Source organism: Micromys minutus (assembly GCF_963924665.1).
Source record: "Micromys minutus genome assembly, chromosome: 19".
NCBI lineage: Eukaryota > Metazoa > Chordata > Mammalia > Rodentia > Muridae > Micromys > Micromys minutus.
The window spans coordinates 37,928,458-37,944,281 of NC_137954.1; the positions used below are offsets into that span (position 1 = coordinate 37,928,458).

General features: G+C 45.8%; 1 protein-coding gene across 4 annotated transcripts in view; it reads left to right on the plus strand.

Annotated features, from left to right (window-relative positions):
• Positions 1–15,824, plus strand: part of AGAP1 (ArfGAP with GTPase domain, ankyrin repeat and PH domain 1) — a 414,013-nt gene that overhangs the window by 263,360 nt on the left and 134,829 nt on the right. For all 4 annotated transcript variants that reach the window (XM_080932933.1, XM_080932934.1, XM_080932935.1 and 1 more), the window contains exon 11: positions 12,731–12,899. In XM_080932933.1, the coding sequence (XP_080789059.1) occupies positions 12,731–12,899 (169 nt within the window). The remainder of the gene's footprint in view (positions 1–12,730; positions 12,900–15,824) is intronic.

Below are 15,824 nucleotides of genomic sequence, written 5' to 3' on the forward strand. Positions count from 1 at the left end.
TACACACCATTGCTCATTGCCTAGGGCAACGATGCCCTGAGTGTGGTCACACTAGATACCAGGATTAGATGGCTTTGTAGGGTCCTTGATCCAGGAAGGCCTGGGTTCCAGACCTCACCATTTGGATCATTGACCACAAGCATGTACACACAGGGGATCCATAATGGAGTCACTTAGTGGGGCTGGAAGTGTGCACACTCACACACACACACACACACACCATAACCATCTGAAAATACTACTACAGTACAAAGAGTTAGGGTGCTATAGTTTTAACATGGAAGAACAAAGGTTGGGTTCTTGCTGCCAACAGTCAGTGTTCTGGTGTGGAACACCGCTTTTGGAACTGGAAGAGGTTTCCATTTAACAGACCATAGCACATCTGATACTTCTTTTGAGTTTCTGAAGATGGCAGAAAGCAAAAAGAGCATGTGGCTTTTCTGGGTCTCAAGAAAGCATTTTTAGAGGCAGGGCTTCCTCCATGTTGGGATGAAGGCCCATCTTTGGGCATGCAGAAACCTGTGTTCTCCCTGAAACACATGCTGTCAAATGTCCTGAAAGAGGCCTGACTGTAAGTCCATGGTGGATGTCACATCAAGATCCTTGACATGTGAATATTGTCACTGCAAATGGCATTTGATGCTCTGCTGGGTGTCCCCTAAAAGCCATGTTGGAGATGGAGTCTTCAGCCCTGGGATTCTACTGGAAAGAGATGGAATTTCTAAGGAACGGGGGTTAATTTACAAAACAGAAAAAACTAGGTAATTGGGGGCAGGTCTTAGAAGGGGACATTGGGCCCAGGACCGTTCTGAAGCTTTCTCTGCTTCCAAACATCCTACAGTGACCACTCTCCTGCCACATGGTCCCACCAAGGTCACTCCACATGACCCAGGGCCTGGAGTGAAACTGAGCCAAATCCTCTTCTTACATGAACGTATCAGAAGTCACTGGAAGGCCCTTTCTGCCTGGTTTCCTTAGATCAACGGCACCCTGCTGTAAGCTATCTGCAGCCTGCCATCTCTCCAGAGAAAAGCACCATTTTTATGTTGGCTTTTTATCTCTCCACGAGATTCTCATCTTTTTATTCTTTCTCTCTCCTTTAGATATCACAGCGCCATATCAGCTCTCTATGCCGTGAGGGTGGCACCCTGGTAGGGTGGGTGAATGTAGAGAATGGATGGAGTAGGCATAGTGAGAGGTGGGTTCTTGGACAGATGGATAGAGGGACAGGTAAGTGGGAAGGGAGATGGTTTGGTGCTAAGAGTTGGACAGGTAGGTAGATGTGAGTAAGTAATGGAGGGCTGAGGAAGTAGGTGGGGATGGGGAGTGATGATGGATGGGTAGATGTGCCACTTTGCCTGATCTTAAGTCTTCAGAAAGAGTTCACTCGGTGGTGCTTTTAAAGCCACAAGAAATAGCCACAGCCCTGTACAGACTGTGGGGAACAGATGTGATCAATGGAGAGAAGCTGAAGGGAGCCTCACGTTGCTCTTTAATTGTAGTAAAATACATTCAACAAATGTGCCATCCTGACCAGACAAGGCACTCACTGGTAAACTGTTTGGCTGGCTGGCATGTCTAAGTGTCAGTTTGGTGCCCAGTAGCAACAAGAAGAGAAAAGGTGCCCCGGCATGTGGAGTCTGACAGATGCTCTGTGGTATGGACATAGCACGGTGCATTCATGCATTTTTGAGTTAAGGAACCTGATGGTGTGAAGGCATAGTAGAGGAGCATGGAGATACTGTTTAAACCCCACTTGTGGGAGGGCTGTGGAAATGTCTGTAACTGAAGCCACCCAGCCTTTCAGAGCCCTACTTAAGGAATGCACATGGGGCACTCTCCAGACTCCCTCATGAACCATGGACTCTCGATAAGCCTTTGACCATCCAGAATCCTCTCCACAGCTGTGCTGTAGTTACGTGCTCTTCCATAGAAAAGGAGAGGCCTTCTGCCCGTGCTTTGGGTGACCCGGAAAACGTTTTTGTCATTCATTCAAATTACTTGTGAGCATGTTTAAGCGGTGTCACACACCTAGAGTGACTTTGGTGTGACAGTGTTTTGTATTTTCGGGGGCTCCTAGGAGACCCAGGCTTCATCATACATATGATTAGAGTTTCTGTCAAAGTTCCATTCTACCCAAAGAATTTAAGCTATTCCAGGTCTTGGGCAGCATTTTAAATTTGGAAGTAAAAGTGAGTCTGAAATAAAAATTTAGAAATAAAAGTTTTTGAATTCTCAGAAGTCATGGAAAGGCAGGTCCAGTGAGTCACACCTGTCATCCATGTGATGGAGGCAGAAATGGGAGATTCTCCAGAGCTCTTGAGCCACTAACCTGATGTAATGCCATGGAGAAAAAGACTTTCTCAAGGGGGAAGGTCAGGTGTACCTCTGACCTCCACACATGGATATGAACACAGGCGCACATGCACACACCAGATTATGTAAATGCAAGTGTGTGCTCACTCCTGTCTGATGTTGATGGACCTGGAGTGAGGAAGACCGGGCAGCGTGTGTGTGTGCGTGTGAGAAAGCATGTGCGTAAACACAGACTTCACTGTGTGGGCTCATGGTCCTGAGTCTTAAGTTTCTAGAAGAGTCCAGGAAACGCTGATATACCAAATGACAGTTCATAGCAGTGGCTATTCTTTGTACCCAATTTGTATCATTTTGCACCCCCCCCCCTTTGGTGGGCCTTTTAGTGTTACAAATTGTGGCCAGAAATTCCCCAGAAAGGCAGATAAATCAAAAGCCTATGTTTTCCTGTGGTGACAGTCACCACCGAAGTCTCAGTGGGAGAGGATGGCCGAGGGGGGTAACAAATGCTCTCCCTCTTCCTCTGAGAGATTGGATTTCATTATTCTATTTTATAAATATTTTCTTCTATGGCTCATAACCTGATTGCCCGCTTGTTGCTAGAGTCTCACAAGGTAGGGCAGGGTGGTGCTGGCGAGGCCCCTTGTCTTCTGGTCAGGTATGCCCGTGGCCCCGAAAGGAAACCAATCAAGGTGCGATTTATGTTCATTAAGTGCTTGTCAAAACTGAAAAATTTTCTAATCAACAGCAATCTAGCTGCAGCCCCCTCAGTGGCTGGGAGGGCTGCCTCTGCGCCGGCTACTCGCCTGTTAACAACTCTAGGCTAAGAAACCGCTGATGATTACATTAGGCTAAGCTACAGAGCAAATGAACCATGTCTTATTTAGGTGCCACTAGCTTCAGAGCCTCCTGCCCCGCAGGGCACTTGATAGCGTTTTATGGCTTTAAAATTAGTGTTGCTTCCCGTTTGCTGCAGGGTGCAGCCTGTTATGCCTCTGAACTCAATAAGCAAAGGGAAGGGGCCTTTTGTTTTTCCCCCTAGTTTTGTGGGGGTTTCTGCCCTTGCATTTTAGCAGGTTTTACTTTGCATCTTTTCCAGACAGCGTTTTGCAATAAAAATGTCTGACTGCCAGATACATGCCTCCCCCACCAAAAAGAGGAGGGGAGAAAAAAGTAGAAAATGTCAGCATTTCAAGGGATTTTTTTCCCCTATACTGTAAAGTGAAAAATTGATTCACAGTCATCCCTAATGGCTTCTCATGTCGGAACTGCTATCTAAGGTTGGGAAGATCACCTTTCGCTGGAGAAATAGCTGTATAACGTGGGAGAGGGAGAACCAGTGGGCAGAAGTAGTGAGGGCCTTTATTTATTGAGAGGTGAGCCACTTTCTTAGGCCTCTCGTGTATCACCTTAGCTTAAACCTCACAGTGATCATTCCACATGGCAGGAAGGCTGTGAATGCATAGACCAGGATGCTGAGGCCACCAGCCCACACTCACAGTAAATGACAAAGAGGTGGTGATCCCTAACAGTCACTCGGCTACTTGGTAGAGGCCTGCCCTCTCATCTAGAGAAGATGTGTTGTCTTCTGACCTCAGTTCCACGTGGGAGGGGTTTATTGGAGGCGATGGAGACAAAGGGGAAAAAGAGGAAAAAGGAAAAAGGTGCGAAGGTCAGGAAGGGTCTGCTCTTTATTTAAACTGTGACGTAACTGCTCACAGGTAAAGATGGGAGCTAAACTAAATGGATGCTAGGAATGTATGGCTATTGCCATGGCAACAGATGCACCAGCTCCTGTCGCCTGTGGGTTGACGTCACTGCTGGATTCGAAGGCAAAAGCCAGTTCCTGATACCAACAAAGATCTGGAAATCATGAGTCACTGCCCTCATGCAATTTGGATCTATCTGGACATGGTGCTGTCAGCTACCCCTGTGGGCAGGAAGGGAAAGGGGCGCAGCTGAGAAAGTGGCTCACAGCTCTGACAACAGGAGACTTCTAAGCAGGCCTTTGTGGACTCTTATAAATTAGAAGTATTTAAAATTTGTGGTGCCGCCAGTGGGGCCTTTGAGTGCCCCCTTAGGTCATGTAGCTGAGGTAAAGGCATGATGCCCCTCCACTGTAAGAGCCTGCTGTTCCTAAGTCAGTTCTTTCTTACAGTATGTCTCTTCTAGCCAGTTTATCCAATAACAGTCTGTAGACTAGAAGACATCCCGGCTAGCAGGACACCACTGTGCCGACCATCTCTGTAGAGCAGATGGTACTATGACCCATGACTCTCTGCTAGCGCTGCTCGGCCCACACATTTGCCGTGGTAAAATGTGCCCTGCCCTCAGAGATGCCTGCAGCTCCTCAAGTGACAGACAGTCTTTCACGTAGCAGAAGCATTTGTCCGGCACCAGCTAAGTTTGAGCACACATGGGTTACAACTGGGTAATGTTCAATTGAACCTAAAATAAGAAGACTCTTTCTTGCAGTAGAGTAAGTCAATCAAGACAGATACAATCAAGGGGCCAAAGGTATATTCATAATTCACTGTGGGATTTTCTGCTATTTAGATTTATATAACAATAACATATCCCTTGGGCTGATGTTGGAATTTGGCCCATTATGGTTGGATTGTGGTGGCAGTAGTGAGCGGAACAGAGAGATTCACCCTGCTGCAGTGCGAGAGTAAGCCTGCCCTTGCCCTTGTACTGTTGTAGGAAGAATGTGCTGCCACTGAACCCTGGCCAGGTTCTTCCAGCTACCAGGAGTGGCATAATTACCCAGACCAATGAGGCATTCACCAGGGCAAACAGTCTCCTAGCTGACACCTGACTTCAGTCACTGTGAGACTTGTATTTGGTGGCTGCCTTTTTCCCTAGATGGCCCAGGGTCAGGTGCATATGCACTGAGAAGTGTCCCTCTTCAAGAAGGCCCTTGTAAAAGCAGAGCGCTGGAATTCTGTCCGCTGTCTTGGGAAACAAAATTATTCCTCATAGAAATTTTGTGGCTTTGAAGCTGCCTCCTACCTTGCTATTGTGACCGGGACCCTTTGGAGAGGAGGAGAAATTGTGGTCTTTGAGTTTCGTTATCTGAAAGGATGTGGCCAGAAGATTCTTCATAGTCCTTGAGCGTTTTCGAGGTATTTTTAGGTGCGCGCCTTTCCTCCGCCCGTGACTATGCATGAGGCTATTGTTTATCATTCATACGTGTGGGACTCTCATATGTGCTTGATCTCTGTGAATGGCTGCTGCTATACCTGTCTTTATGGATTAGCTTCCTTTGAAAGCTATATTAAATGGAATTTGGGAATAGCAGTGTATCTAACAATGTCTTCTCTTCCATACACTTTTGTGTGAGTTTTTTTTTTTTTTTTTTTTTTTTTTTTTAACAAGTTAATGGACTACAGCTTCCTTTTTGAATCTGGGCATTTTCAAAGTACAGTGAAAATAAGAAATGGGTCTTTTTTTTTTATGCCAAGCATTCAAACAAAAGTTTTAAATGTTCCAAGTTCATTTAAAATAAGCACCCTCACATTCTGTGTTCAGGTAGATCATAGTTTTATGAAAATATACTTTAGGAACCAGTGAGATGGCTCATTAGGTAAAGGTGCTTGCTACCAATCCTGACACCTTGAGTTCAGTTCCTGCAAGCCACATGGAGAAACGCAAGAAGAGACTACAGAAGGTATTGGCTGGCCACATGTGTGCCTCCTCCCATAGATAAATAAAGAGGAGTGGTTCCCAGAAGGAAGCCATGAAGTAGCAATGCTCTTTTCCATTATCCCAACCCTTTTAGAGAACTGACAGTTCTTGTTCAAGGTATGAGTTACCTCCTCACATGGTGTTAGCAGAAGAGAGAGAGGTATGTTCAGCACCGTTTCAGCTAGTCCAGAGCACTGCTCTTTGATGATACACCAAAGCACAGTGTGTGCATCCTAGAACTTAGGAAGGAGCCCATGACACTGAATCGTGAATGACTTTTTTGTATGTTTTATCCACACATGCCTGGTCATACGCACCCATGTGCACAGCATCATATCACAACCATTTCAGTACAGTGATGCTTCTGAAGTAAAGTGTGCAGATCTCCAAACAGTGGCGCTTCCCCACCATCCACAATATCCAGGTACTGCTTTAATACCAGCACCAGTCTTTTCAGAAAATGTGCAGAGTTTGAAAGATGCAGTCTCGTGGTGAGAGAGAAATAAGAGTTTAAATTTTTCATTTCTTGCAAGGGAGCTCAGACTCCTTCATTAGTCCCTAATGCTGTCAGCTATTTTCTTTAAAGAACTGGTTTTATTCATTTTTTCAAGAGAATACCTTCAATTTCCTAAGAGCTAACTGTAGCCTTTGTATGACAGCCCTTCTGTTAAGTGAAATCATTGCTTCACTTAAATTTTTTTTAAAAAGGTTAGTTTAGCTGGCAATTCCAAAAGGTTCCCAGTAAAGGTCAGACCCCAAGGGAGGCCTTGCTGATTGAAATTCAGAAAATAAAAGTAGCTTTTCATTGTAGGTAAACTGCCCTATCACTCTTGCAACATTAGAACAAATATTCATACAATTAAAAAAGCAAATTACCTCCAAGACCCCTTCAGAACTACCCCTTGACTCTTGGATCTCTTGACAGGCATGGAGGATTAAACTTTAAAGGTTGTTAAGCTAAACTATAGAAAGGAGGATGGTTTGGTTATGTTGGCTCTGCCCTTAAGTATAGTAAAGCTAGGGAGGAGCTCACCAGGTAGAGGTTTCTGCTGCGGGCGAAGAGGGGTGTGGGGGGGGGAATAGAGACAGAGACAGACAGAGAGAAAGATAGAGAGAATATAAAGGTAATAAATATAATTTAAAAAGAAAACTAATTTCACCATGTCTGTAAAAGTTATCTGAAACAAAGTGTTATATATTATAGCAAAGCGTTAACTATATCAACACAATGTATACTTAGAGGCCAGAGCATATTGGGAAGAATCTAACTGCAGCAAAGCTTTACTTTGTCTGCCATTAGTCTTTAAGCGTTGTAATTTTTTTTAATTGTCTGTTTTTAAAAAGTGGCATTGGTTGATTCTCTTGACTAGCAGCAAGTAGAGCTTCTGTGGTGTCCCCAGGCCTTGTGTTTGTGGTAGATATAGTTTGGGGGTACGGATCATAGTTTGTGCATTTCACTTTGGCTTCAAGATCATGTTAACTGCTTTGGCTAACCCCATGACTGCATCAGCCAGCCATCCCTCACAGACATCTGAAAGTAACCTCCAGACGCAAGGCAGCAAGAATCGATCTGCTAAGAATATTTTTAGGGACTATTGATGGATTGCTGTATTTTGTGCTTAACTCAAGTGCCAAATGCCCCAGAGGTGACGAAGATGAACTTCCCCTTTACTGAAGACCATCTAGGCTATCACGCACACAGAAGGCTCGGGGAGGGCTGGGATTGCTTTTGAGGTTCTTGGGGGAAATTTTCTTGACAGCCTTGTAACTGTCGGCTGCTGGGACTTGTGCAGCACTCGGTCTGCAGCAGCCAAATGTTACCCAGATGATCACCTTCCAGCCCAGGGATGCCTAACTGTGAAGTGTGAGTCTGCATCGTACAGTGGCTGAACAGTGAATTCTCAATATCCGGAATGATCTGGAACGTAGAGGCACTAACAGCCCCTGTCTTTCTCCTAAGGCCACCCTACAGAAGGCAAGAGCCCCGTTAAACTGTGCTTCTGTCAGCAAGCCTGAAAGCCCTGGGTCTCTGACGTGGCTCTCAGTTTCAAGCAGGTCTCTCTCATTGCACCTCATTTGCATCTGGGACATCAATTAGCATGTTTGTTGAGGCTAATTGAATGAAACTCAATCATAGCTCTTAATTGCTTGACTATGTGAAAAGAAATCACATTAATGCAGCTAATTAAGTGTACCGCAATAGATGCAACGTAATTAGGAGCAAAATGTAAAAAACAGGAGAAGGCAAAGGTGCAGGCTTGGGTGCAGGGGGACAGTGAGCATGGCTGCCGAGCTGTTGGCGCGTTCGGGAACGGGTCCCTTTGCTCTGGTGCCAGCTTGGAAAAAAGAATCCACATGATAAGCGTGGACAAGTTGAGGAGAAAAATGCAAATAGGTTTGCAATTACTACTTTTTCAAGCTGTTGAGGGGCGGGAGATGGCACCTCTGGGGGGCCTGGCTCTTGAGTGGGCCCCAGGGACTTGTTAAGTGCTGTTTAAAAGTACTTGGCTTTGAATTACCCTCATGCCTTGTTAAAGGTTTTTTCTCCTCTTTTATCTTCGATCAGCATTTTCTGCAGCTAACTTGGAGAAGGGTAGCTGAGTGGTATTTGCATATCAAAATAAGCTTGCTGTCTTTATTTTACCCAGTGAGGTCCCTGCCTCACACTCACTCATGATGTGCACATCCTGTCTGCTTCTGAAGACACCACATTGTTTAGTGATCCCAGCTTTAATTCCTCAAGCACCAAGCCAGGCAGAGATGAAAGGCCATGTTCTTGCAGAAGCAGGAAGGATCAAGCTCCGGAGCACTTTTTCTCTTGGGAGAAGGAGAAAGGCAGAATGTACAGGAGTTTCCAGATGAATATTCTGGTTTCTGTTCTGTTGGTTGGTCGGCTGGCTAGTTGGCTGGTTGCTTGGTTGGCTGGTTGGTGAGTTGGCTGGTTGGCTGGCTTTCTGGGCGGCTGACTGACTAGCTGGCTGGTTGGTTGGTTGGTTACTTAGTGTGTAGGTGCCGACACACAAACCTGCAGAGGCTAGAGGTGGAAGTCGAGTATCTCCCTTTTTCTCCCACCTGGAACACAAGCATGACTGGGTAGCCAACCCAGGGATCCCCCTGCTTCCCCCTTCCCAGAAGCAAGATCATAGACAGTTGTGGTGGACGTCAGGCAAGCAGTTTAACCGACGGAGCCACGCTCATAGCCCTCTGATACTCAAGTTTCTTCCAGCCAGTTCTGATACTGCAGTGTCTAACACAGGCAAAAAAAAAAAAAAAAAAAAAAAACAGATCGGCCAGCCCATGCTGGGCTCAAGATAAATGTCTTCCCTAGTCGTGTTCAGATCCAGAAAGCAGACTCTACATTTCTATAATAATTTTAAATAAAATATCCTGGTTATTGTATGTTAAAACATGCCTATTAAAAGAGCCCATGCTGGGGCTTACTCACTCTCTGATTAGCCTCATTTTGGAACTCATAAGCAATAAATGCTCAATTACACTCCTGTTATTGTATTTTAATTTGTCAAGAATCGGCATTAAAAGAGAAAGTTACAGCAAGTTGGTATTTTAGAGGAGTAACTGTGCAAGAAGGAATTGGCTGTTTGCAAGCATAACTCTGTTTGGAAACTTGGGCTTATGTGTGGGTGGGTGTTAATGGCAGGCATTAGAGATGAGGAAAGCAGCCTGCTTTTTTCTGAAGACCTGCCCTGACTGGGGTCCCTTTCTTCCCTGATTAGACAAAGAGTTTCGCTTGCATTCTACAGTGCCAGTTTCCCCCATCAGAGTTCTTACTACCCTTCAGTCAGACTTGATGAAGATAACGTCTTTCATCTTTGATCCACTTCCTACCATCATGGGGGCGGGGCATGGAAAATACTAGGAAGCAGAGAATAAATCCTGTAAAGGCTTTTTCCATAGTGCCACCGCAATCATGGCAGGCCCTCCTCCCTCAGCTAAGTCTTCGGGAACTTCCTGACAGCATCCCTAGAGGCTCAGTTCATTTCTGTTCTACACACTTCTCAGCATAACCAAGATGGCAGTCAAGGCTAACCATCATAGTCGTCTTTCTAGTACCTGGTCTGCTGGGCCGTGGACATTCTTCTGCAGTTCCATTTGCTTGGCTCCCTCCCGGGAGTGAGGACAGACTTGCCACGACTCTCACAGCACTCCATCAGTATGCATCGTCCTGCTGGTCTCCAGCGGACTAAAGCTCTGGCCTCCCGTTTTGCTTGTGTGGGTTATCTGTTAGCTGCACACCTAGGAGCTTGGAACACCTGGCTCACTTTTCCAGTTTGCGAAAAAGTAAGTAGATGATGAGTTCTTCTAAAGGTACCCCAACTTGGATTTAATGTCTTAGGACAAACATAGATTTCTGGGTCTACTAAGAGTCCTATTTTCTGCTTCCTTACTAGTTAACTTAATGCTTACTGTTAAAGTACGTGAAACATTATTTATCTAAGAGTAATCAGAATGAATCCTTTCCTAATATATGATGAGCTAGCACATTCAGGGTATGTGAAATGTCTGTAGACAAGAGGCCTCATTGAGACAGTGGTGGTGATGGTGATGATGGTGGTGGCGGTGGTGACAGTAAAGCATTAGAGAGTCGGCAGGAACATGTTCTGAATTGTGTGTCACCTTTTCGTCACTGTGACAAAATACTCCTGAGGTCACCAACTTTGGTGGGAGAAAGTATTTTTTTTGGTTTGTACTTTCAGAGACCTGAGCTCACAGTCACTTCACCCTGTTGAGTTTAGCCTATGGCAGCGCATGGTGGCAGGGGATGCCTGCTCACCACACAGCAGCAGGAGTCTGGGAGGGAAAGAAGGACAGATGGAATGAAGGCAGGCTTGCCTCCCAGTGTCCCTTTCAAGAGCGCACCTCTAGTGACCTAACTGACCCCCTAAGTCTCATCTCTTAAAGTCTTACGACCTCCCGAGAGCGCTAAAGCCTCATGGCTGAGTTTTGGCAGACAGCCACTTTCAAGGATGCTCACACAACTTCTTCACCTGACATGCTGTCCCCAGGTGTTGGGTTTGCTCCATCCTATGATGGGTGGTTACATGACTTAGCCCAGGATACCCTCTGATAGTCTCTAGCTGTTTGGCTGCAATCACAGAAGCCAAGGGTCTGGTGGATTCGTTTCTAGGTTTTTGTTTCGATTTGTTTTCTTTCTTTGGGGAAGTGTGACCAGTTGCCTGAAAAAGAAGCATAGAAAGGAGGGGTGGGATTGCTACTCCAGCCTATGTTCAGAGGGATGATGCATCAGAGCAGGAAGGCTGGCAGAGGCTGGTCACACTGCATCTGTTCTCCGGAAGCAGAGCAAACAGGAAGTGAGGCCATTCAGCCTTAAAGCCTGTCTTTGGTGACTCACTTCCTCCCGGAAACCTTCACTTCCTAAAGCCCCCCACAACCTTCCCAAACAGTACCCTTAGCCAGAGACTTGAGTATTCAAACACACGAGCCTATGGGGCATGTCCGATGGGAAGCAAAGGATGAGCATTCTTGTTTGTTTATTCCTGAGATTGTATTTTAATCACAACATTCCTCTCTTCTTTTTCCTCTTCCCTGCTCTCCTTCAGAGTCGGGGCCTCTCTTTCCCTCAGTTGTCATCACAGGCACACATGTATCTGCATGTGCATATACATCCCCTACATCTTCTAAGTCCATATAATGTAACTTCTGTGAATCTTTTCAGGGATGACCATTGGCATAGAGCAAACAGTTGGTGTGCTCTTCCCTGGGAAAGGTCACGGCCCCTGCTGCCAGCTCTCCTCCATCACCTGCAGTTAGGTCTGTATGCAGGGTTGAGGACTCCGTGCCGTTTCCCATGCAGGCTGGTGTGTCCACTGGTGTTGTCCTTACTCAGCTCACAATTAAAAGACGTGACTTTGCAGGTGTTACTTCTGATGTTAATAGGAAACCATGTACCTTCTTGTCAGTGCCTACTGTGAATGCACTGTTGTTAGCATTAATACCTTGCTGCTGGTCCCTCGTGTCCTCCATTCCCCTCCAGTTTCTGTCTTAGTTGGGGTTTCTATTGCTGGGATAAAATACCGTACCAAAAAGCAAGTTGGGGAGTTTTATGTAGCTTAGCATTGCTGTCTTTAAAGGACAGCAGAACAAGAACTCAAGCAGAGCAGAAGCCTGGAGGCAGGAGCTGGTGTGGATGCCACGGGGGCTGCTTACTGGCTTGCTTCCCATGGCCTGTTCGGTCTGCTTTCTTCTAGAACCCAGGACCACCAGCCCAGGGGCGGCCCCACCCACAATGGGCTGGGCCCTCCACTTCAGTTACTAATTTAAAAAATGCTTTACAGGTAGATATCATGGACGTATGCCTCTTCTCGCTGAGGTTTTCTTTCAAATAAGTGGAACTCATGTCAAGTTGATATCACCAGCACAGCTTAGTTACATCGTTGAATTTTGGACACTGTTCTCATGAATCTCCCCACTATCCCTGTGGACTATTTCTCAGAATTCACAGCATAAGCCCAGGTTCCAAAACTACATCCAGGAAGCAAGAGTTCAAAGAAGTAAGATGTGATCATTGTTTCTCTTCCCCATTCCCAGCCCTAGGTTAGGTCAACATGTAGACGTCTGGGTTTAAATAAGAACACTGTCACCACACTCTGCAGATGAAAGTGGCAGCCACAGAATTACAGCTCGTGACATCGATAGGGTCTCGGGTCCTGTCCTCGCTCTAATCTCTCTTGGGTGTTTGACATTTACACAGGATTACATGCAGAATGTCCACGGCAAAGAGATAGACCTCTTGAGAACCACTGTGAAGGTGCCAGGGAAGAGGCCACCCCGAGCCACGTCAGCCTGCGCACCGATCTCCAGTCCCAAAACCAACGGCCTGGCCAAGGACGTGAGCAGTTTACACATCTCACCAAATTCAGGTAAGCTCACGGCCTGCCTCAGTGCTCCTGCTGCAGGTAGATGGTGTAGCGCCGGGCAGGCTTGACGCCGTGGTCCCTCTGAGCCTTTGTTCTGTGGTGGCAGGCAAGCCACAGCTGCACAAACGTAAGTGTCCAAGGCAGCGTTCCCAGGCTGGGTGTTGAGGTCATTCTGAGGTATAGGAATCTGTTGTAAGAGAAGAATGCCTGGTAGCTCCACACTTAAACCGGAGGAGGCTGTGAGCACCGCGCACAGACCTTCACTGAGCTGAGCTGCCCACTGCTGTCTTCACCTCCATCTCTTGTCAGCTAAGCAGCTTTATTCCTTATTCTCTTTCAATGAACTTGGGTTTTTTTTTTTTTTCATTCCGGATTAGAGAAAGTCTTGCTTTCTGAGAACTCCTCAGCCTCTGGAACGTTACTTGTTTTACCGAGTCATGTTCGTAAGTGATTGGCAGCCATTTTGGCCTTCCTGTGATTGCTTCTTGAGAAGCCAGGTAAAGAGCTGGAGTCTTCTCTCAGCATGTGGAATGTCTTTAGGAAGGTTCCTTGTTCCTACTAACAAAAAGCTCCTTCTCCCACTTAGTTCAGTCTTGTCAGGGTTTTTTCTGCCGATGTTGGCATGTGTGTTGGCTTCTTGGAACAACAGGCTTCTCGATTCTGAAGCACCGGGTGCTTTTAAAATCAGTGTGATGAACTACACGGGAGTGAATGGCACTGCTTGGTAAAAAGTGGGGTGCCACGAAGAGTCCCACTGTGGCTCCCAGACAGTGCCTCTTGGTATCTCTTGGTGCTGGGCAAGTCAATGCCCAGTTCTGCCTGGCTACCTACCTGTGTTAACAAAGACAGGAGGACCACAAGAGGGGCAGAGATGATACCTTTGGGGGCAGTTAATAATCAAACTAAAAAAATGGCATCTCCTAAAGAGAGGACCAGTTTTTTCCAGAAAGGTGAGGTTGTTCTCTGCAGCCCTCTCTAACCTGTTCTTCTCATTCTCAAAATGATGACATCGGGTGGGAAGGGAGGAGGATGGTACCCCAGGAAGAAGAACATTAGGCTCTGTTCTCCATTACCTAACATCACCCTTCATTTATTCATGAAATAGTTACAAATGGCCAGTTCTCTTCTGTGCACTATGACTTCAGAGTCTTTTGCCGGCCAACTCTTCACTGCATCTGTTCACTGCTCAAAGGTGGCAGGCAGCATTTGCTTATACCCTTTTTGACAGTCCTTTATGTGGGAGTTTCCTGGAAGGATTTAGAACACCTGCTAGATACATTGTTTTAAGGGACTGTGACACTTGGAAAGTTTTTTTAAATTGACAAAAGTAACAGGTGTTTGTCCATTATGACTGGTACTCTGTATACATTATTAGCTAATTTTGTAGTATTCCCTGTGCTCCCAAAACCAGGGACACAGACCATAGGCCTAGCACTTACCAGAGACACACTCTCTGGTTAGGGATAAAGACAAGAAAGACAGGAAGTCCAGGGCAGCAGGTGTGGGAGGACCAAGATCTCTAAGACAGAAGAGAAGGGCAGGACTTAATGAGGAGGAATTGCTCTGCGTAGGGGCTGCAGAACCTGGGAAACCCATGTAAGGAAAGAGTAATGGTGTGTGGTAGGAAACAGTGAATAAAGTTAAGGTTTTTAGACCCTTTAACCCTAAGACTTGACTTCTTGGATGTTATACTACATGACGCTAGTTCCAAGTAGCACACACACCAAACCATACACCAGGCTCTCTAAGAATGGGGGCTCTGTGTCCTCACTCCATTTTCCTTCACAAGAGAAGCCTTGCTGTTGGGTGGAGGCAAGAGTAAGACCCTTCTGCATAGCTGCGCCCCTTAGGGTTAGGACAAGATCTTTCCAACCCTCCCCTCGGTAATCTTCAAGGCCACCTGGTTGGTTTTCTTAGCTCTGCAGATGTGAGTTGGGACAGGAAAGCAAGGGTGTGATATTCGTCACAGTGCCTCAGGGTCCCATTCATACTTGGGCAGTATGGCTTGGGCTTCCACAGCAGGTATAAGGATGGTGCCATTGCTTCTAGTAAGACTCAGTGAGACACAGACTATATCCCTGGGTATTTGCCTGTCTAGTCCTTGGGTATAAGGCTGAAATATGGGTCTGGTATTGTAAGAGACTGCTACTCCACCAAAACGTTGTGAAACTTTGATTCAAATTGACTTCTTATATCTGGACATTAATCTAAAACGACGTGGTACTTTTCAATTAAGAAATCAAGGCACTGGCTAGGTTTTGCATTCTTAGACTCTAAATTCTACTCTGCATGTTGGGAGTTCCCTGGGTTTGAAATTGTTATTTATGAACCCCTCCGGTGTGGGAATGGCAGTGTGGAAAGGTAATGTGATGAACTTTGAACTATTTGTGAAATTACTGAACATGATAGTTGAGGATACTCTTTACTCTTGAGTTCTGTTGTCTTCGTGTCTGGGGTTGCGTAGGTGGGGTGCTTGCTTCCCATGGCGGCTCCGTTGTTACTTGCTTTCTTCATTCCGTCTGACTGGCCTGGAGTGTGCACATGCGAAGCCTCAGCACTCAGCAGTTTTTCTGGGCAACCAGTAGCCTTGGATTGTATGGCCCAGCCAGTGAGCTCCACGTCAGGTTCTTGGTGTATATTTCCAAAATAACCTCTAAAATATTTTCTATAAAGTACCCACCTGGTACTGCTTTTAACTGCCATTTTCAAAATCAACTGTGTAAAGACTCCCCATGCTGGGTGTAAAGTTCAGTTTCTTCCATCAGTTGTGAATATGAGTGATTATTAGGCTTATTGCCCATGTATATGTTTTATAGTTATTTTATGTGTCTCCTTTGTATGTGTTTTAATAGGTTATTTTTCTTGTTGATATGGGAAAGCTTTTTATATATTAAGGATATTGGTATTTTATAATACGCAAAAAAAATT